Source organism: Ornithodoros turicata, chromosome 8, assembly GCF_037126465.1.
Source record: "Ornithodoros turicata isolate Travis chromosome 8, ASM3712646v1, whole genome shotgun sequence".
Classification (NCBI taxonomy): Eukaryota; Metazoa; Arthropoda; class Arachnida; order Ixodida; family Argasidae; genus Ornithodoros; species Ornithodoros turicata.
Genome location: NC_088208.1, coordinates 41739309 through 41762736, shown reverse-complemented (window position 1 = coordinate 41762736; position 23428 = coordinate 41739309). Strand labels below are relative to the sequence as shown.

General features: G+C 44.2%; 3 protein-coding genes across 4 annotated transcripts; 1 reads left to right on the top strand and 2 right to left on the bottom strand.

Moving 5' to 3' along the window:
• Positions 1-153: 153 nt before the first annotated feature.
• Positions 154-967, bottom strand: LOC135366304 (proteasome subunit beta type-3-like). The gene has a single exon (XM_064598982.1). The coding sequence runs from the start codon at positions 799-801 to the stop codon at positions 184-186; it is 618 nt and encodes a 205-aa protein (XP_064455052.1). The 5' UTR covers positions 802-967; the 3' UTR covers positions 154-183.
• Positions 968-4252: 3285 nt separating this feature from the next.
• On the top strand, positions 4253-8496 carry LOC135367464 (protein LSM12 homolog A-like). The gene is made up of 5 exons (XM_064600758.1): positions 4253-4704; positions 5565-5701; positions 5758-5867; positions 7083-7215; positions 8291-8496. The coding sequence occupies exons 1-5, from the start codon at positions 4575-4577 to the stop codon at positions 8357-8359; spliced, it is 579 nt and encodes a 192-aa protein (XP_064456828.1). The 5' UTR covers positions 4253-4574; the 3' UTR covers positions 8360-8496.
• Positions 8497-10937: 2441 nt separating this feature from the next.
• On the bottom strand, positions 10938-22704 carry LOC135367460 (protein CLP1 homolog). 2 transcript variants are annotated; one of them, XM_064600750.1, is made up of 13 exons: positions 22508-22703; positions 18970-19050; positions 18802-18915; positions 18551-18676; positions 18116-18229; positions 18030-18057; positions 17799-17969; positions 17657-17746; positions 17171-17271; positions 16977-17115; positions 16490-16570; positions 15773-15866; positions 10938-11081 (listed from the first exon to the last, which is right to left on the bottom strand). In XM_064600750.1, the coding sequence occupies exons 1-13, from the start codon at positions 22541-22543 to the stop codon at positions 10970-10972; spliced, it is 1287 nt and encodes a 428-aa protein (XP_064456820.1). In that variant the 5' UTR covers positions 22544-22703; the 3' UTR covers positions 10938-10969. The 2 variants fall into 2 exon arrangements, with proteins under 2 accessions (XP_064456820.1, XP_064456821.1); XM_064600751.1 differs by lacking the exons at positions 18551-18676; positions 18802-18915 and having other exon boundaries at positions 22508-22704.
• Between the last annotated feature and the right edge of the window lie 724 nt (positions 22705-23428).

Below are 23428 nucleotides of genomic sequence, written 5' to 3'. Positions count from 1 at the left end.
TGAACGCTCAAAAGCTTGGCAGTTTAAATTAATATGAAATTATTGCGATTTTGTTGGTCTGTGCAGAAATGCTGGCCGACATTCCAAAATTGAGTTGAAGGACTGTGTGAAGGACTGAAGGACAAAATGTTGCTGGCCAATAAAAAAGACATGTGAGACGAGAAAGGCATTTATTTCGACACTTCAGTCCATTCTAGTTTTAAGATGCTTGGTGGTGACTTTATCCTTCTCAATGATGTACACGACTCCTCCCCAACCTGAGAGAGCATCCCTGTCGAATGCGTTGACCAACGACTGGGAGATGACTTCGAACAAGTCGTCAGGTGAGAGATTCGGCTCCCATAGGGACTCGCACATCCCGAAGCATTGCTCGTCGGCTGTCCCCGTCACAGCGAAGTCCTGAGGTTCATCCAGGCACCCAATTAAGTCCATCACCGCAATGTACGGTTCATTCGTCACAGGGTCCAAGCCCGCGATGACGGGTTCCACGAAGTACGGTCCGAATCGGCGCTCGTAGAGAAGGTTGGAAACCACAGAAGCCAAGGTTTTTGGCTTCACGTGACGATTTTCTCGAAGTTCGTACAAGTTAAGCCTGAATTTGAGTCGCTGGGCGACTGTTTGAGTGTCGGTCGCTAACCCAGGCAAGCCAACGAAAAGTTGAGGCCCCACTTGGAAGATGCGGTCAAATTCGAGAGCTATTGTCCGGCCAGACGAACCGAGTCTGCGATCTGCAGCAATAGCTACACATTCCTTGCCTGTCATGGCAAGGACTACGCCACCGTTATAAGACATTATACTCATCTTGCTGGTGTCGATCAATTCAGCAAACTTCTCGAGACAAAGATGACTACACAAATATGATGATGATGATGATGATGATCCTGGAGGCGGTTATCCCTTTGTATGGGGTGGACTACGCGTCCTAGCCAACATAGAAGTGGTTGTTAACCTTTGCCTCGCAAGTTACTACAAGAAGCTCGTCGGCGAAATTTGTTTAAAATATTTTTAATCGCCGATGTTGGTTGGAGACAGGTCCCCCAAACTCACCTTGGAAAAGCGTGCAACGAAGAAGGCCGCCACTAGATACCCCACTGTTGCCGTTCCGGATCACTTCAGCGCGCCAAGTTTAGCGGCAAAATGTTTTTGTTGTTTCTGCGAATGAATCTAGTCTTTATATGTCCAAATAAAACGCGTATAACAACTTTCTCTGTCGTGTTTCACTTTTTGGTCCCGTTTTTAAACGTGTTGAGCGATTGGAAGGATCTAGTGCACGGCTGCGTGCATCACATAGCGTACCTGTCGTACCAGGCGCCGCAGGCCCCGCAGGCGCTGCAGTCGTCCATTTCTCCTTCGGTGACTTGGCCTGGCTTGGATTGTGCTTCAACTGGATCTTTAGCGCGCTACAATCCACGCGAGCCAACGTCTGGTAACAATGGGGTATCTAAGGGCGGCCTCCGGCATTGCACGCATCGGGATAGGAACAAATACATAGGAAAATGGCGACCTTGGGGGACCTGGTTGGAGAGGCCGTCAGAGCGCATGGCAGCCATGGGTGTGTTCGAATGTTCAAATCGGGGCGCACTTTTTTTCACTCCGTTAGCGGACGCCCACGTCACTCGACTCTACCACGTGACCTTGAGTGGGCGGTCGCTGCCACATGCCATACACACCGGCGGCTGTATTAGTTGTCTGCATCTGCATATCTGCATGCACCAGCCGTAAAACGGGGCTCATTTTTTTGCATTCCGTTAGCGGAGCCCCACGTGAGCTTGAGTGGGCGCTCGATGTCACATGCCCGTGGCTGTGTCCGGCCGTCTGCGAGCACGCACCAGCCGTGAACGCGGACCCCCCCCCCCCCTTTTTTTTTCACTTCCGCTTTTGAGCATTTTTTATGCAATGCGATGGTATTGACCACTGTGGTATTGACGTAATGCATGTTCCTAGAACCACGAAGAAGAATTAAAAAAACACGAACATAGAACACAACTAACACTAAACCACGAACACAAACGTTCAATTGCAATCAAATCAACATGTTGATTTTTTTTTTTTCATGCTGCTTTTGCTAATTTGCTGTTCAGTAAATTTCTCCAAGTTTGAATATTGGTGCTGCGCGGTACTTTAGCTCTTCTTTGTCAGTGACGTAGCGGCTGTATTTCAAGGGGGCTGGGGTGTTGCGACGTAAACAATAGGATAGAAGTGATTGACCAATGCAAATGCTCACAATGGACACTGACTTGGAGATCGTTAGGTTATCCCAAGCTAGTGATGATCCGTTCTGAACGCGTGGGCGAATAAGCACTACATTCCGATGGGGTTGGGGGAGATGAAACCCCCTAAGACAATCTCCTAAACAACCACACAACCGCGTCACTACGAACGGCCCATATCGGGGAACTGCGAAAAGTATGGTTGTCCCGAGCACTCCGGATCCGGTCAACGTCTTAGTGCAAGTGAACTGCCAACACCCACTCATTCATCATCACCCATTCCACACAAAGCTACCTCCATATGCGAACGTTACATATATGTGTAAATTTTTGTTTGTCTACTGGTCGAGCAAGTTTTGATGCCGCGAGAAGTAATAGATGCTGCTTTCATGTCGACAACCTTCCTCGGGCACGTACTTTGCAGAGGTAAGCTGTCATTCTAAGAACCCCGAAACGTTCTACACCAGTATAGATGTCGGTGGCATGGGTCTTGCGTGAATTTTTCAAGGAGGAGCCCCACCTTGGGCATTGAGTTGAGCCATCATTCTAGTCCTTTTCCCTCCTCACTATTTTAATTAAGTATAGGCGATGCAATGCGGCAATCTCGTCAGAACTTCTGCCGGCAAACGTTACTTTGCGCAAGGCAAAAAAGCTACCTCCAAGCACGAAACCTGCTCGCAGACGGCCAGACAGCCGCCGGCGCGCGGCAGCGACGGCCCACTCAATGTCACGTGATAGGCAGGATCAGGATCAGGGTCGCCTTATCCCTTTTGAATCAGGGCAGAGCTCGCGTGTAAGAGCTTCACAGGTGTAGAGACAGGAAAAGTCTCCGGAAAAAAAGAAGAAAGAAACACTACAATATCGTCAACTTTCTCTCGATGGTTTTTGCCGGGCTTCCAGGTGGCGCTTTGTCGCTCTATGCTCCGTGTCGAGTAGTCGCTGCCAAAGCCCAATAGCGAGGATATTGGTTCCGGTTTCGGTCTTGTTTGTTCCAGTGTCGGACAAGAGAATAGTATGTGTTGGAGGTCCTCGACTTCCCCGGTGTTGCAGATGGTGCATTCCGCGCTGTCAGTGTGGAACAAATCGTGTATTCGTCGTCTAGTTAATAGGGATCCAGTCCGGGCTTGAAAAAGGAGTCCGCTTCTGTGGTCGCCCCTTGAACGTTTCTGGTGCTCGCTGATCTTTGTTTTCACTGTAGAAGTCCATGCTCTTCTTTTTACCCGTTGCGGTTCGCCACCTTTCTTCTTCTATCTTGTTCATTTCTTTGGTGATTATCCTTGCCCACTCTGTTTCGCTTTTGGCTTTCTGTTTTGTCGTTCCCTTGCTGTACATCCGGTCTATTTCGTTGATTCTTTTGATCCATGAGGTTTTAGTGCGTATGTACCGGATGTGGCGGAACATTCGAGTCACGTGGGGCACCGCTAGCGGCTAACGGAATGTCGGAATGCCAAGAGCCCCGGATTTCGGTTGCGTCTACGGCGTACGGGATACGCGCAGAATAGAGTAGTGCTCGTAGGAATCACAAGGTAAACGTTGTCATATCAAACGTGAATCATATTTTATCTATGAGATTACCTGCGACACCGCCAACCCTTTGCTTTACACTGCTTTACACGAACACAGATGAAGATGTTTACTGCTTATGACGCGTTGAAGTGGCGTTTTTGTATGCTTTGCGAGCGAAATCAATAAATCGTTGCCTCGTTACCCATCGTAACAAGTGCTGAGCTGCGAACCAACCAGAACCAACGGAAACCGAAAATAAAAACGAAACCACCCGCGATTCCATGCTTTCGTAGCTCTCGTATGCCGAGTTTCGTGATAATAAAGTTTCGAACGAGCGAAAGCACACAAGCGAGTGATGTAGTGGGAAAATATTCACTGCTTATTTGTTTAACAAATACATATGAGATACCCACATAGTACGCCGAATTTAAATAGTAAGCGATGAATTTAGGAAAACAAGCGCGTCAAGTTTAGCGGAATGAAGAAGCCACCGCAAGGCAACGCCTTCCGTTACCAACGGATGGCAGCTCTCTTGTGGTCACGCCTTTTTGAGCGAGTTAGTTCGACCTGCGACCTGCTGATAAGCTCACTTCTAACGCAACGACGACTTCAGTGTCAGAAGCACTGGGCTTCAACTCCGAGGTCTATGCCAATATAACGAAACAGAGACTGGAAAGACTTGGGAAAAAGAAACAAACAAACGGGGTACTACCTCGGCAGTTTGACAACGAAATTAAGTTAGGGGCTAGGCCTAGGCGCCTAGGCGGCCACCAAGACCATCATCATCATCACTAGTTGAGCCAGCGGTTCAGCTCAGCGAGTGCACGAAGAGACCTAGTGCGCCCTTTACTACCGAAAATGAAAGCTATGGCGGATGGCCCGGAATGTTTTAGCTTAGGAAGTGTGGTTAGTTGTAAAACGTGCTATAATCAAGTGATTGAAGGGGAAGTCCTCGCTTTCGATCAACATACGAAGACCGTGATGCTAAGTATCCTTTCCAACGGCGCAGTGTTTTTCCATGTTTGCAGTGCACGCGGAGTCAACATGCTTCGGAATCTGTATTTCACTGCGGTGTTAATCAATTTACAAGAAGCTCCCGCAGTTTTAAGTAGTATTACTTTGTAATCTTATGTCTGGCCGGGTGATGCCATCGCAATTCGGAGGCAGTTTAGAATAATGCGTTCGCCTGCCAAAACAATAGTTTCTCAAGAGATAAAGTCAATCCTATTCCTCTAAACTTTGCTGAACTCGCGCTCCAATATCCAAAAAGGCTCAAGGTAGCATGCTTGGAGCCAGGACACGTTGAACGAAATTTCCAGATCTCGTGAAAATGTTAAAAATTGTGGAGCCGAATATTTTCCGGTGTTTAACATGTGCCTCCAAAATTTACTAGAAAGTCTCCTTGTATAACATGGAGATGCACACTGATGAAATCCACTATGAGGATTCAAATTACACAAATGCGAGGGTCTTGATGATGTTCCCCCCACAACATGGCACAAATGCTCTTGTCAACACATCTTAGGAATGGCTTTTCTAGAAAACAAAACATTTTTTACCAGAAATACATAGTCTTGGCATTATATAATACATAGAACCATATGCCTTTGCATTTTCTATGGGCATTTCTATGGCAGCATTTGTACCTCTCATGTCACTTGGAGGATGATTTGCTCGCATTTCAGTCGTGATCATGAAGGTCACTGGAATGACATTTCTCCCGCAGAGCGTTGGTAAATGAAGATGAGAGCCTTCTGTAGCTGCCCACACAAGTTTGTGGGCAAAGAGGAGTGCATGTTAACTCTGTGTCAAGACATGCTTGAAATGACGGATCCCTGACAAGCACAGAATGTTCAAGCTCCAGCGGGAAAGCCAATGTAAGCAACGTGCGCATGGTGAATCTTAGCTTTGTCTCGGAACTGTCTGTTAAGAAGGAAGCTGGCTTGCATCAACCTCCACCTCCACAGCCCTTGAACATTGAAAAGGTACAATATTTTGGCCCCCTCAATGAATGATGCATGAAAATGCTCTTGTTGCGCAGCTCAACTTGAGAGCCAAGCAGAACATTGAAGAACGTCATCGCTTAGCGGAAGCAGTTGCTGCGGGAGTCTCTTCGGATGGAATTCATCTATTCCTCGCAATTAGGAAAACGTGAGACAAAATTGTCATGCGAAAACTCTAAATGGGCATTCGGCTGCATTCCTCATTGCATTGTGAATTAAAAACGAGAGAGTTGGCTGCACTGTCACAAAATTGTTTGCTTTGCTTTGCTTTGCTTTTCCCCTGCGTGCAGAACATGCTAGCAAACGACAAAGTTATTATTTTCATTCGCAGGGATCTAGCTTTTCGAATTTGTTGATTGCAATCAATTCCCGACTGTTACTGAAGGGAATGACATCATTTTGGCCCAAATATCGCGGGTAGGCGTGCCGAGAGAAGCAATTTTGTTGCATCTCCCATAGACTCCCATGTATTGAAAATTTGACAAACTTTAATTCGCCAAAAATCGGGATCGTATCAGGCATTCAAAAATATGTGATTCCCTAGATAAACTCGAGGGGAACATGCCTGTACCTGTTTTGCGTAGAAATTTAGCGAGGTTTACAAGAACCCTGCAAACAAATATTCCCCATAGACTTTCGCAGTAAAAAAAACGTGTGCCCTTTAGGCACACGTTTTTTTTACTGCGTGATACAAACGTACTACCCTTGTATTTCATTTCCCGGAAAAATTAGTTTCCAAGAATGGCTGGTATCTATGTGGGGAGCGCTTTTTATTGGCTGCCACGAGCAACTGCAAAAAGAAAGAAGGGATTGAAAGCTCTTTCTCAGCAGACCTAACTGCAGTCATACTTGTTGTGTGAATATATATCCCAGGAATTGTAATCCTAACTTGTAGTGCCAGCCAAAAGACAGGTGATGTAGTTGATTCGAATGGATTAAGAGGAGTCAAAGTACGAGATATCTCTACAGATATACGACACTGAACAGTGCATCTAGGTCCTTTTTAGGTATCTCCTCAGAAATACTTTAGACTGGAATACTAAGATGTGCACTTTTAGTTACTATTATTATAGGAAAGCATAATTTGCAGGAACAATCATTTTCAAAAGAAATAGTCCGAACTTGCACTTGATTGTTTGCAAAAATGGGTGAAATAATCGAGTGAATGCAGCTGAGAACAAGGAATGAAACCCTTTCAAAACTCAGACATGTGGAACCAGTGACCTGGAATTGTTCCCAGAAAGTTCCAATGGAAAATTTTTGACCTGCCCTTGCAGTCAAGATGTGGTTGAAACAATTTTAAGAGTATAGACACAAAATATTTACGCAACAGCACCTAGATAAAATGAGATCTCAAACACAGGATCGACGATGTGTCGTGGCAAGGCAAGAACATCATCGTGATGAACCAGGTGACTATCTCTCCTCCGTACCGGCCAGAAAACTGCAAAGGCAAGACCGAGAACGAACACAGTGTTTCACACATTCGAAAAATCGTAAGTCGTCTCTCTGTGGAACTAACGGACAACACAGGAAGAAATACAATAAATCTCACACAACTGTGCCATGTTTAACAAAGATACGCTCAAAGGTTAACCGCTGTACTAAACACATTCACTTTAATTTCTTTTCTGGAAGAGATATGTGAGAGCATTTTTGGTTGATCCACCTGCAAATCAGCAAGATTGTGGATACATTTGCCTTAATGTCACACAACTGTACATACTGGAGAATAATTCTCAAGGCGACATACGTTAACTGATGAATGTAGCAAGTGAGATGTAGTACAATGGGTGCATTCTGCTATTAGTATGTGGAGGACATACTCCAAACTTTTCCTGCAGGTGTAAGCTGTTCTATAGTCAGTACAATGCCTTAGAAAAGATAGGAGGACGTAAAGCGATATTTTAGGGCGAGGCACCAAAATATTTTGCGTCTTGCTGACAGCGATCCAATTTTGCCACATTACGATGAATATATATATGGAACATGGCGATGCTCATCCTATTCTGAGGGAATGAAATGCCACAAATATCCCTGTAGTACTTTTTCCATGGGTCATAGTGGCTTAATTTCAGACATGTGGTATAAGTGGACAAAATAAAGCAAAACAACTCACCGGAGTAGCAGAACAAAGTTTCAGTATGCAGTCTGTGGGGTAATTGAATTGCATCAAGGTAACCAATTGCAGCATTATTTTATCATGTTGGGGAGGTGAACATTATGCCAAAATGCAAGCCCTCTTTAAGCCAGTCTGGTATAATTTTTGTCAATGTGAGTGTTCTTTGGATGGCCACACACAGGTGTAAATTTTTTTCCCTCTTTTCGGCTTTGTTTTAATGGATATGCGTTCGGAATACACATCTTTCAATGAGAAATGTGCAAAAAGGATTATTTTCATATGTGTTACGCGAGACTTGGAGGATACTTACTGGAAGCCATCTCTCGTGAGCATATTTGCGATCACTCGTCCAAAAATGACAAAAATTGACTGTTGTGAGAGGCTATAGTGTGAATAAAAGATGTCTGGAGGAGCAACGTTCTTCTTAGCTTAATTTCTTGACTCTTCAGGTAGAGAAGCACCTCCGAGATCAACAGAAGCAAGGTACAGGACGTTCGACGCCTGCAGTCAAGGCCTGAAGATAGTTGTACTCAGCCACAAAAACATTCCTCCCTGTTTTTCTCCTAATTTATGTTCACTGACAGAAATTTGGCTCTGACTGCAAAGTATTTTGTACCGAGCACACCTGGCAATAAACCGGTCTATTCAATTCCCATCGAACAGCAGTCAAACTTTTGATACCGTGGTCAACGAGCAATAAAATAAGCCCTAAGAGTTCCGTTCTAACCTCTACTGCAATGAAATGAATACTGTAATGTCAATAAGTGATGCGCATGCTGAAAGTCAAGTAAGTCAAGTTGAAATTTGTCACTGCCATTTCTAATGTACATGTGATTTTCTTAAGTAAATCGATAAGCACGCATATTTTGGCACGTTCTTTCGTTTTACACTTCAACTCCCACACGTTTCCGTCCAACGTAGCGCATTAAAGATCGCAACAATTTAAAAAAATATCGGGGCTTTTCCCGTGATCATGAGCACACTACATTTAGCATCCCTGCAGAAGTGTGCGTGTCTGAGCAATTTGTACCATTTGAGCAGGCGGACACGCTAATGACTGAGCAAAGACCCTACTTGATGTCCACTTGATGCATTTATCTCTTGTCTTTGTACATTTGAGCCTGTTTGTAACAATATTGATGGGAACGATCGCTATAACACAGGTCGGGATCACATCTACAAAGCAGAACGGTACAAGTGGACGTTTGTTGAAAGCGTCTTATCTAGCCCTTCGTGCCGAAACCCATTCCCAAGGACAATATCTCCACACCTCTTTAGATCGACAACTTTGTCCGTAGTTGTCTGTGCATTCCGTCCTGTCTACATTTGAACCAGTAGTCATGTTAGTTCTCACTATGGAAACTACGTTGTCATTTTCGTGGACGTGTCTGTCTGCCAATGCACACGGTACTTTGCAAAGAGGTTTTGAACCGGTACAAAATTCGCCGAGCATGCGCAACTTGAAGCCTAACAACGTGCCTTTCCTCATCAAACGGAAAATGCCTCCTTAATTTTCTTTAAATGAAAAGATGGTATGTTGCTTTTCAGTTTTTACACGTTTTACCGGCCACCAGGAGAATTCTGTTCGCTCTACGCAAGCGCTTTCCTGACAATCGTTCAAAGTCTCATTTACATGTACTTGAGAAGGTGACCTGACGGGAACCAGCAGTCTGACGATAATATCGGACTTATCGTTATATAGTGGTTGTAATAAATAGGTTGGACAGTTTTAACATCCAACAGCAGAGGTGGGCACCCTTGCGAGGGCACCCTCACCTCACCTCACAGAATTTGAGGTGATGTGAGGTGAGGAGCATCTTTTGGAGCAATGGTTGAGGTGAGGTGAGGAAAAATCTTCCTAGAAGACACTGAGGTGAGGTGAGGGACATTTTCCTTGGGAAAGACTGAGGTGAGGTGAGGAAAATTTTCTGAAAAACTTTTTGAGGTGAGGTGAGGAAATTTTTTCTCCAGAAAGCCTGAGGTGAGGTGTGATGAGATACATTTTCTGAAAAATTTTTGAGGTGAGGTGAGGTGAGGGAAATTTTGTTAAAATTTTCTGAGGTGAGGATTCCTTGTTCATGTGAGGTGAGGACTTTTTTTCGTGTGTCGAGAGAAGAAAAGGGAAAATTTGTCCGAAAATTTTTAGGTGATATGAGGCAAGTTGGCAAAAGGTAGTTGTTAGGGCTGTCTTCTTTACTTTATTTGTTTTTTCAGTGACTGTTGTAAACCAAACGACGCGAGCTGTTGCACTTCACTATCAATAATCGCTGCTTATCCGCTGGTCCGAGTCCTGACGATGGGTCTAGAGACTCTGGCTGCACATCTCACAAAAAGTAGGGGGCACGACATTGGGTGCACTGATGACGTGACACTCATACGATTATGATTCACAAAGCTGCGCTTCGATTCGACCACCACTGTAGCGCTCAACCTATCGGATGCCATGCGAAGGCGGTGAACAAGACAATTATCAATGCACCTGCCATCCCACTAGCTGATGGCGAGCGGCCATGATATAATGCGTAGGACATGATCCGTAAATAATTTTAGCTATCATCGCCATTCATCAGGTACTCACCGCAGTCGTGGCGCTTTCTGGCCTTTGTTGCGCTCGCGCCACAAACACCTACAGTCACAATCTACCGCTGAAGCAGAGAGTCGGGACCTGATGCTTTAGTCTCGATACTTGCTTTACGCTGCGTACTTTCGTCATTTAAAGTGAGAAGCGTCGACCTTGAGCATGGAGGGGCACCCTCCTAACTGCAAGTGAGGTGAGGGCGCCTTGAACCCCCTCACCTCACGGAATTTGAGGTGAGGTGAGGTGAGGGAAATTTTCCGAAAAGGTTTTGAGGTGAGGTGAGGTGAGGAAAGATTTTTTCAGGAAAGGCTGAGGTGAGGTGAGGAAATTTTTCGGATAATGTTGTGAGGTGAGGTGAGGAAAATTTTTTGAAAAATTATTTGAGGTGAGGTGAAGTGAGGGAACTTCTCCGAAAAGTAGTTGAGGTGAGGTGAGGTGAGGACAAAGCTCCGTCCAGGAAAATTGAGATGAGGGCAAAGACCGTGAGGAGTTTTGCCCACCTCTGTCCACCAGCCACGAAGATGCTAAAGGATGTTTATTTACAAATGAGTCAGTGGGAATCCATAAACTGTATTTCACTCATGAGCAGCACAGCCTTGGGAAGAGGCCTGGGCTGTGGGGACAGCACTGTGATGGTCTGTCGTTCCACGTCCACGTCGGTACTAAGGAAGAGAGATACTGTCTGTCAGATTTTTCATTTGTGTGCCATATGGGGTAATCCAGATGCAAAAGAAATTAACTCAGCCACCATACGAATTAATCAGAACACAAAAATTTTAATCAGTATGCCACATAGATTCAGCCGAGTGCCATTTATTCCAGTAACAACAAAAACTAATCGCTAAGGTACTGATCCCTGACGCCGATCGAAATAACTTTGGATTCTAGGAAGTTAATGGGGACTTCTTGTCATGTGTGTGAAATTGCAAAGTTTTTCATATGCCTCTTTTGGTATGCCGATTCTGTTAATGCCGGTATCATTGCATTTTTTTGTCAACATGTAAATTACATTTCTGGTTAGTGCCTGGCACAATGGATTAGTGGGAATTGTGTTTGTCTGGCCCTGTTTCTATACTTCTGGTAACTCCAGCAATGCAGTTTTTTCAGGCTATAGAATGTAATATAGACTTCTCTTGATAACTTATGGTATATGGTATGGTATGCATGGCACTGCAAATTACAAACTACGTTTCTTTATATATTTTGCGGCTTCGGATTGAATTGAATGCTTGAATGTAGACTATGTCGATTTAAGGCTGGTTCACACTGCTGTGTTTTACTTTCTTTTCATCATAGTTCACGTCGCTGCTCTCGTAGTCCCCATTGATAAATTGTGTTGTAGTCCAATGAATGAGTGCTGTGCACCCCATAGCAAGAAAAGGGAAATGCTACAGTGTCCATACACTATATCCTCCCCTCCTATTGTACACTTGCCTTGCGGTTGCAGTTGGCTCAACTCCTCCTGTTCTGCTTACATACTACATTTGCAGAGTACTGTTGCCATGGTGACGAGCCACTGCAACCGTAAATGCGGCAGTGTGTACCAGCCTTTACTGTCTGTTAACGCTCTCAGAGACCTAAAAAATATGGAGAATCTACTTCCACTGTGTTAGGCCATTTTGGCAGGTTAGTTGACTATGGTGGTACATTCCATATCCTACACCGGTTGTCAAGAGCACTACAATATGTACTTGTATCCAGAGCAGCAAATGTTAAAAGCGGCTGTACAGGTACCTTAGTAGTGCATTAGCTACAATACAGTTTAAATCTGCCATGTATGTGTCCGGGAAGAACACAACAGAAAAAGAAAGAGGCACAATAAAGTGCATCACTGATTTCATATTTGGTACATACATTAAAGGGTAGCATGAGGAAGGATAACGAGCAATCTGCAGTAACTGGCATGTGCTATTTTGGTGTTTAAATATCATTTAGGCACCACAGTTTTATTTTAATTCCTCACAGCAAACTGCCCTGTACCCATTTCAGTTTAGTCAACTTTGCAGTGATGGAACTGCCTCCAAGCCCGCGGGCGCTGGCTCTGGCGCACAAAAAAAAACGCATTTGGCGCAGAATTTCACAGAATGGCGCACCTCCGCCGTATGTATTCCACTGCGTCCCGCGCGATACATCGTGTTTGCAATACATACTCTCCACTTTCTAGTGAATATTGGGGTTCAGGACATCTGGGAACAAGTATCGGCATGTACGGTTCAAGTCCTGAATGCTCAATTGCTCGCGCTGTCCTTACGCGCCTACACCCTGCGAGCACGCGCGATGTTACGCAGTAGCGGAAAGCCTGGAGTGATCCATAGTACAGGCGCCGGCAACTCCGGAATCAGCGTCGTCAGTTATGCCTATCCACAATTAGTTAAAACGCAGTTGTTTAAAAACAACTCCCATGCAAACGAGCCAATATTCTATCGCAGGCACGTGACGTGTCCAATGCTCGGTAAATTTGCACCACCACCACCTTTCGTCCAGTACGCACACACTTGATGCACTAACAGTGCGCTTTATTGTTGACAACTTCTCTTTGAAGTACAACAACATACGATTCTTGTAGTAAGTTAACATAGAAAACATATTGCACGATTCCACGTTAGGGGTGGCGACACACTGCAGAGAACGGGAAAAAGAGGAACGAACAAACAGCAAAGTTTCACGAGCGCTGCGCAAACACAGCGATGACAGGAAACCGGATGATAACTTTAAGCTACTTGTGTAAGAAACAGGTGCTGCTAATTATGTAGCACCTGTTTCTTACTCAAGGAACAGAAAAAGTAGCACCAGTTTTCTTTTGTTCGCCTATTTATAAAGTGATAGTGAAAGCTTAATTTTGAGCTACTGGGGGAATATCGGTAGTCCTGTACAACGACACAGTATTCGGAGCGAGTATACTTCTCACTTTTTTCTTGGGGCCTGTGACTTGGCGTGGCTTCGTTGTTCAGATGCATGACGAGAATAGAGAGGGCGTTTTTGTTTCGTGTTCGAACCAGGGCATCTTTGTTCGGCGCAGCTGTGGCGCAGAATTAGGGAAAATTGCTTTTTCGGCGCGGGGTTGCGCAGGCAATTCCAAATGGCGCACTTTGGCGCAAATGGCTGTTAAGTGAACTGTTTCTTGATATTCTTCAAAGTTCATTCAAGTCAAGTTTCACTGTATTAATGTTGAGCATTATATTTCCTCCTCTTCTGACACAATCTAATCTAATTTAATTCTAGCTCCACCTTGAACTGACACCTTTCTGTAAATTTGGACGGTGCCTCCAGGGTGTTTTCCCATAATTCAAATAATTACGCAACACAAGTTTGTCTGCAATGTCATCTGCTTTGCACTTCTGTCTGCACTTTGCAAGAGTGTATGCTCCGTCATTCATTATGTTATATATTCACAACTACAAATAAGCTTTTGGCAATGGATGAATATTTGGGATGGCTTTTTGGCAACAGGTCTTCAAATAGCAAGTTTACAAAACCAGTTTGGAGAGAACCGCAACACAAAAGTCAAAGGCGGATGAAATGTGGCTACAGCATGTGACCACATGATGGTAACACGCAGAGCAGAAGCTGCGGCACCAAAGATGAGCGAGGACTACTGCCTGCAGCTCAACGAGTATCCAACTCTGTAACGTTTGTAGCATGTTCGTAAATCATTGTAGCGGTATCTGAGCTTGTATATTTCATGTCGTCAGTGTTCTTGTAACAGGACAGATTGTGCATGTCTTTGAAAGCGTTGCTATATGATATCACAGTTTATCCATCAACTCTCGCATGGTGTCTTCCCAACCAAAATGAGCTCCAATCTGCTTTGGCGGAACGTTTGGCAATGAGGGCCTTGGTGTGTGCTGCACCTAGCTTAAAGAAGCATGGAAGACACTTGGAACATGTACTACATTCAGGAACCGTCATGCAAAATGTTTCCTTTGGGAATTTCTTGAGAAAATTGTTTACAAGAATGCGCCCATGCTACTCTTGACGTGCGGTGTCCTTGCCCTTTTTACTGGCTGCCGAAAATCGTCTGCTAGCTAAAACAACCAGTCGAAACGTGGGACGACAGGCGCGAAATGCAACTGCAAAAAGAAAGAAAGGAAAAAGAAGGCACTGTGGGTGACATTTCTGACCCGCTCGATTGAAAGCTCTCTTGCGCTGCTGTCATACAGGGCTTCTAGTCCTAATGTATATGCTTCAAATATAAACTGCCTCCTTGATGCCAGTTACATAAATCGCTATCACAAGGAGAAGCTAAACGCAAAACTGAAACTGAATCTGTAGTGTCCACCAAATGTGTCCACATGTGCTCAGGATGCTTGCAAAGCGCTTAATGGAAAGACTTAATGTTAGGCTTTCCTGCTGCGCATGTGACGCGATGCTACCAGTTGTGTTACCAGCAGCAGAAAAAGGCTAACCAACATAATTCTGCATACACTGAGCCTGTTGTGCCCCAAACTACAGAGAAATGTCTAATTCATAAAAGTGTGCAGTTGCTACTTGCAAGACCAGGATCCCAAGCGCATTGTACCAGACACCATCGAGAAATCTCAGACATCTGATGGTTGAAAATCCCTGTCGGTGTTCCCAGTGGTCAAAGACGTAGTCTCCCGCACTACAATGTTCACATGGCCGAAATATCGAGAAAAGTATAACTGATAATTTACGAGCTGATACAACTACATAGTTATCAGCAGCACAATTCCCACTATGCTAAGCCCACTGCGCTCACCAGAAAAGTGATTTAGATGTTGATAAAAACGCAGTCTTACTGGCAGTAACAAAATCAGCATAGCAAATGATACCAAGTCCCGATTGACTTTCCCAAATACAAAGTTATTTCAATCGGTGATTAACTTTCGTCATCATTGGATTAATCGTACAGCACTCAATTCACTTGGCATACGGATTAAAATTTTTCTGCTTCGATTAATTCGTGAAGCACTTAGACTAAAATTCCGATATCTGGATAATTTCACATGGCACACAGATTAAAAATTTGGCAACTGGATTAAAATGAGCAGAAAAACCTGTAGTAGTGTTGCACTGAACGAGGGTTCAGCTGAAAATTTTTTTTCTTCCAGCTTTTGTTTGAGAAAGTAATGAAACCACACTGATTGCTAGTCCCTCTAGTTCATATCAACAGGTATATTTTCACTAGGCACCCTTCAATGTGTCCTGGAAATGTTTAGTCATGATGGAAAAGTATTCGCTAGAGTAGTTTTTCTTTTTTTTTTTTTTTTGTACCTCTATTGAGGACCCAATGCTTTGAGTTGAGTTCATATATCTTCTTACTAACTATTAATGTCATGTATTTAGTCACAATAAAGGTGTTTCGTAAAACGTGCAACAATGCGGAACTTACACACAGATGAATCCTGCAACGTTTGTTTGAAGGATGTCCTCTTCACTGCTTGCAGCAAAACTGACACTCATGATGTGATGTAGTACGTTAGGTCCTGGAAATGGATTCAAAACAGATTTACGTAAATACGAGTTATTTGTAGTAAGAAATAAACCGAGTGTGCATTATTTTTCTACATTATCTTCCCATGTAGAAATGCATTTTTCCCTGTGGGGCTTTTTTATCTCCTCTTCATAAAAAGAGTGGGATGTGTCGTCTTGTGTGAGTGACCAAAACAGGTCAAAGTCACAAGGGCTATAGGGAAGGTGTTCCAGTGGCGTCCAGCGTTGTCATGGAGTAGAATCACTTTACGTGTTGGTTGCTCACGAGTTTAACCTCACTCAAAGGGTCACAGTAATATGGAGCGTTGATGGTGCGACGATCGTGCAAGAAATCAATGTGCAAAATGCCGCGCTGGTCCCAAAAAACAGTTGCAAGGACCTTGCCAGGCAAACGCCTTGACAGTGTTTGCTCCCCGAACTGTGCAGAATTTCGTTCAGTTTCAAACCCTAATACATTGCACAATGGACGGGTGTGCCTCTTTCTCAGACATTATATGAGGAAATGAAACGAGACCGGTTGGTTCCTGTCAAATTGTGCTTTAATTGCACCATATGGTAGCAACACCTGACTTGGTTCAAGCACCTCCTGCAACATGAAAAACAATGTAGTGCTTACCAACTTGAACGGGCACAATCTTGGTGTGGTTGTCTTCGGCCTTCATCCCAAGAGGCATGCAAGAGTCTGGTAGCGATGGTGCTTTCACAAAAGAGACTACTATCAAGATCACGTTGTTTTACTACACAAAGCCAAACTGGTATTAGATGCCTTTAAAAACTACAAATCGCTTTCCTTTATCTGTACAATTCTCAGGAGTTGTGTATTCTATGAGCCTAGGAACTATTTTTCTCTGAAACTCTTACAACTGTCTCTCCCTGGATTCCAAATGTGAGATACATTTTTCCGAATCCTCCCTTTCTTGCCATCATGATTACCTTGTGATGTCTACACTTGTGCAAGTTTAAGCTGCTAGAAAACTAAACGTATTTATTATTATCATGAGTTTTGCAACGTATTCAAGGCCTAGTTTTCACCTGGTTCATAATAAGCAATGCCTCCTAGACAGCCACTCCAAAATTGCATTTTATCTAGTGGGGAACCTCACCTCCAATCTTGTACAGCTTGATGTCACTTATCTTGACGTCAAAGGAGTGCGGGTACAGGGGATTCCTCAAGCCATAAAAATACTCTCTAACCCTTGCATCTCTACTTTCTGACCGCATCGACTTGCTCCTTTCAACAACCTAAGGAAAGACGACTCTTTCAGCCTTTCGTTTCTTTCCAAATGAATTATCTTACCCCTCCAGACTTTGGTGTGAAGACGACTTTGACAAAGCTGGGCATGTCACGGACCAGCTCATTGTAGAGCCTCTCCTGGTCCAGTACCAGAACCACATCCACTGTATTAATTGCGCATAACAGTTCAAGATGACTCAAAAGAATGTTGGGACCATAAATAAGATCTAAATCTGCTTACTAGGCATCTCACTCAAGACACTCAATTGGGCCCCCATGAAGCATGTTTTCTCAACACCCAACATACAAAGCAACTGTCATCATCTGGAAAGTTTGCTGGAAAACCTCAGCACAACCGTCAGCATCAATGCTTTGCCATGGCGCAGGTGATTTACGTCAGTGATTAGCGACGAATAAAATACTTGTGGAATTGATGAGAAGGAAGGCATGCATCTTTACCAATTATCCTTTGAGGAAGATTGGCAACCCAATCACTTTTCATAACCATCCATAATAGGGGATAAATAGGAAACATGCATGCAAACGCACCTTCAAATGCTAAGGCTGCATGCGTTATTGCCTTGTATCCGAAGCCTTTGACCCAACCACAGGTATTGATGATGATACCACCAGCACTGACTACAATAATGAGAGCTTTCAATTTTTCCAAAACAGATGCCTTTAATAGTACCTTTCTTGTTCCTTTCAGCACGCATGTTAATCACTTCAGCCATTCGTGAGACAAGGACATTGTAGAGAGTCGCATTGGCACCTGGATAGTTGTGGCCAAAATGGTACACCAGAGGAGCCTGCTGAGAAAATCCTTCTTCAATGTCTGCAGGACGTTCCACCAAGAGTGCCCCTGAAACAACAATGCTGCAGCAATGCAACATTATCATCAATTTCTAATTAATTCACTTACCTATTGTCCCTGGTATTGATATATGACCCTGCAAAAACCTTTTGGCTCAATAATGCAACTTTGGATGCAAAGTGCAGTCAACAAACCTGTCCAACGTCCAAATCAACAAAAATGGGTCGACGGCCCTGTCTCACTGCATAGTTTAGGAGAATTCTGCATAGGCTGGTTTTGCCTACATCTGTTGGACCGACCACCATGACCTGAGGGACAAAATGGAACATCCATCCTCAGATATTTGACAGAAAATCCTACGTTATCATTTACAGGAGTTGAAGGTGCATAGCCAACATATTGTCTTTATCCCAGCAGGTGATCAAGAACACTGTTACCAAGTGTCATCCTGAATCCACATATTTTCTGGGATAGGATACATTTGTGTGTTGGTAATTGTCGGATGAGCATCATATTAACGGGGAGGATCTACATGGGCAAAATGAGTGAGGCGAAAAAACCTTTTCAAAATTTGCCATGACTGCTGCATCCAGTCAACCGAATGTGTAATGAACCAAAGAAAAATATACCGTTGGCCCTTTGGTATCATCCTCTTCAGATTTCTGCCTCATCTGCTCCAAGACGGCATGAATGTTTGCGTAGAAGATCATGGGTGTTTCTTTCGCTACATAGGCCACTTCAGTCTTGCCACACAAGTGAGATGCGTTAAGAAAAGCATTCGGAATGAAACACAGATGATGACAATGTTAGCTACCATGATGCTCACTTTGTGTGCAGTCCAAATACATTTAAATGGGTGCCTGTCAGGTAAAAAGGATATTTCCAAAGTGCAACCATGCCATGTGAATACAGCTACCTTTGCTCCAGCACCAAATGTGAACTTTCTGTTCTTGACTAGCTCTGCACCAAAAATTTCTGCCAAACCTGATTTTAACTGAAAATGATGCCAAGGTCACAAAAAAGTGTTTTAGCAACAAAGACTGCGTACCTCAACAGTTACTTTTTCCTTCCCCCCCTCGACTTCAAATCGCAGCTCCGACTCTCCGTCAATTTTGTATTCCTGCACATTCTGCAAAAACACGTCGTACAGACTATAAAATTTTGAAGGATTCAAGCTTGGTTACATGTGGGCCATTCAACACGAAATGATCCAACAGCACTGCTCGACCCTCACAAAATCACAAAGTTGTACGAAATTTTGGTTTCTTATAGTGCGAAACGACACACTACGAAGTATTTCTTCCAAAATCTCAATGTGACAGGCACTAGACAGCGGCTCATAGAGGAAACCATGCTCTACACAGTGCTGCATATCCCGCTTCTCACACTGTAATCGGGCACACGCTGCAAGGTTCCTAATTTTACTCCTATTTAGCAATTTTTTGTAGAAAATCAAGCCATTAAATTTCAATGAATATTTTTTTTATCAAAGGGCTCGTGAAATACTTCAACAGGAAAAACCGCAAGAGACGCAACTTTTGTAGTCATTGCAGGAAAAATAGGGGAAGTATAGGGGAAGAAAACACCCTCGAGATTTTTTTATACATTGTACAGGAAAGCTCAGTTCTATAAAAGTGCATTGGTTTCAGACGTCTCTTTTGACCTCTTCATTGCATGTTTTACGCTCGATTGTCGCGAATTTTGGAAAAAAGCCATATTTCCCCTACTTTTCCTACAATGATTACGAAAGTTACGTGTACTGCGACTGTTCCTGTTGTAGTATTCCACGAGACGTTGGATAAAAAAATATTCATTCGAATTTAATGGTTTCGTTTTCCACACACACACACAAAAAAAAGAACTCAAACGAGGAGGAAAATTGCAAAACTTCCTGCCTGTGTAGAGCATGGTTTCCTCTATACCAGGGCTTGGAACGTTTACAGTTAGAAGGGCCATATTTCACCCCCACCCCCCTCGTCAACCTGTTTCCAGGGGCCACAGATGAGATTTGAACCCATTCTAAAATAAGTCTAAATTAGCCTGCCAAAATTATTCATCGCTGTTGAATGACAAGCTGACCATTTCACAAGTGCAACTAATACTGAAAGCTTGCTTGTTGCGCTCACAAAGTTATGGTAAGAGAATATGACACACACCTTTCGTTAATCTTAAGCGCGGGAAAGGCAACACAGAGAGCACACTTTTGCTTTAGGAATTCGCCCAGCTAAACACCGGGATTTTTGTCCATCTGCCCAAGGCCCCTGCTCTATACGCAAAAGAAAACTGCACCCTTCTAGGTGCTTTCTATGAGCCGCACCTGCCGTTCATGCCAGCACTGCAACCTTCGTGTGAAGAAATGGTTCATGGTATGTTATTTCGCAGTATTAGGAACTGAAAAAAGAAACCGTAAAAATTTGTGATGGTTTTGTGAAGGCAGAGCAGGGCTGTTGGATCGTTTCGTGTGGAATCTCCTAGGTAGAACAGCAAGAAAGAAAGAAAGAACGCTGGTGACGGACCTCCGTACGTAAAACCCTGGGCTGAAATGTACATAACTATCTTTGTGTACTTGAGAGCATGGACGAAAAGAAAAATGTTTTTTCTTGAAGGATCGAAATGTGGACTATTTCTGGCTGGACTTTTTCGACCCTTCATGTTTTAGGCACCTTCAGGCGTAGAATCACTTCTGGTCACCACGAGACTGTCGTCGACAAGAAACACATTTTGACGTAGGATTAAGTCTTTCCAATCGTCACTGGTGTCTGCCCATTTTATGGATACCGCTTCAGTCAACACATCACCATGTGACTTGTACAATATATGCAGATATGCTTTAGTGTCCTTAGTAAGCAGAAAATGTTTGTGTTCCCGCACGATAACTTTGATATTACAGCGATAGCTGTATGAGGAACTTTTTCTCAAGGACGGTGTGGTTCCCGACGTCTTATTTGACGCGGCAATCGAGGAGCAAATTGGCCAGAACATGAAAAAAAGAAAAAAACATGAGCTGCGCAGTACAGGATGCAAGAGTCTATCACACACTATGGGGCTACCATGAAGGGTACGTCTGCAGATAGGGAGGCTGTAGCACGTGTCAAATTACGGCCACTGGGCATGATTCCGGATGAGTCTCATTTCCTGTTTTGAGAATAATAATAATAATTGAGGGTTTACGTCGCGAGACATTTCGCTTTTTCACATTCCCCCTATCGGGCTCATACAATTTGCATTACCTTTACATTACTGTCCTATAATCGCACTGTATAATGCCCATGATTGGAAAACCTGCAAACAGGGGAAACTTGCTTCCAGTCACATTTTAAGCAGGGATCGGAACTGAAACTGAACCCAACCAAAATATTTTTTTCTCGCGTTGAATCGAACTGGAATTGAACCAAAGTAAATTTAGGCAGTTATCAGTTCGCAAAACGGTTCAGACACAATGTGCGTTGTGAGAGATCCAACTAAGATTTACACGGCGCATTAAGCTGCGCTGTCAAACAAATTCGAAACTGAACAACACAAAACCAGAGTCCCCCAAGGTATTTCGTATTTGGTCCTCGCAGATATTGCATTCATTCAGTTGTGTTGGGTTTGAGGAATTCCTTTTGGTAGTTGTAGGCTTCCTTGCAGGGTGGGCGATGGGGGGGCAAGTAAGGCAACCATTTTAGGCCCCGCACACGAAGCCCTCAACAAGGGATTACTTAATCGTGTGAAACAGGCCCAGCGATGTGCCTTTGTCTCTGGCCCCGCACACCCCTAGCACCGGCCCTGCTTCCTTGTATGCGATTATTGTCATCTAGAAACCCCAAGATTTCACCCTGGGATGTGAAAATAATGGCCAGTCCCTGAGTAGGATGTATACGATGAGTAAACATTACTGTAACTTTACACCTGAAATGCAGATCTGTAACACGCGGGTGTTGCTGTGCTGTGTCGGCAACAACAACAGCAAAAGTACATTTCTGTTGTTCGAGAATCGTAAGGATGTGCCTGCTTCTAACCCATCGCAATCTACTCAAAATTCACTTTCCTGAACCGGTTCGAACCGATATTTTGCGCTGCTGCCGAGCTGAACCCGAACCGAGAAAAATAACAGTTCCGATCTCTGTTTCTAAGAGGACACTCGAATGCATCTGTAACAAATAAAATGCATCGGACGAAATAAAAAGCGATTCTATGAAACGGCCTTCGATGACACTTGTCCCAGGTGACACTTGTTTTGGTAGAGCATAGCGCGTCCGAAGGCATAGAGCAAGAAAATCTGCAGGGCCACCTTCGACGTCTACGACAGCGATTTTCCCAGCAACCCCGTAATAGACCTGCCAGAAAGGCGAAACAAGCCAGCAACGCAGCAAATCCCTCCACCAAAAATCGTTCGAACGCTCTCAAGCAATGGCCGTCAACGTCGAGAGGTTGGCCCGCGTGTACGAAACTCTTTTGTAACACTCGTTGAATGTTGCACTCAGTGTTCCGTGCAAGCGGGCCCAGAACCTTAACAGTCATTTACACAATGAACATGACGAAACGGCCAAAAACCTCGAGGACCTCTCTAAATGGAGAAAGTCAATTCTTTAGGGTGATCCCACCTCCTCTTTTGCCTCCTCAGACATGACCATGGACATGACGGATGACGGTCTCGGCTTGGCTCATACAAAAAGCCACTGTACAAAAGCTAATACGAGCTAATACAGCAGCTAAGATGGCAAGATCCACTGATCTCTATGTATAAAGGCTGGATCGCGCATGGGAGACATGGAGGAAGGAAACACAAGGAGCGGCTCTTCGCGCCAGGCTAGCATAGCCACCCTCTTGCGGTCGCTCGAGTCAAAATCGCCATTGCTTCCTGTCCACCACGTGATCCCTTCTAAAGTTTCGGTTTTGCGAGGCTTTGTTTCTCGCGCTGCTCTCCGTATGATTTCGCTTTTTGAAAGCAATTTATTGTGAAAATGTGAGCACCATCGTAGAAACGACGTATGGTAATGTGTTCCTGTCCCGGCTGCGGCTCTCGTTGAACTGAAAGCAGCTATCGCGGGAACGCGTTTTGTTCGTAAGTACACGGTCAGTTGTTTTAGTCGGCCGTGTGTGTTCGAGTCATCTTGAATTGCTCATTTGGGACCGCAAACTGTGCCGCAGATTCATTTCATATTTTCTGTCGTTGTGAAATTTTGATTAATGGTATTTTGAGTACAGCATTCTTTACCACTTAATCAAGGTACGTACATATGTTGGATGTTTCCGGTCCCACGTACTCCTTTTGCGTTCCGCACACTGTGACTGGTCTTCTAATAGAACAGTAAACATTCGAACACACAGAAATAAAGTGCAAGCACGCATTCAACGTAATACTGCCATCTGAACTGCGACACAACTGCAGCTCGCGTCGTCTGCTCTGCTGGCGCCATTCTGTCTGGAGGGTCACGTAAGCGGTCACGTGGTAGGCAGGAGCATCCCAGAATGCAATGCGAAGCCGGCTACGCTCGTCCCGATGGAAAACTGTCGGAGGGGCC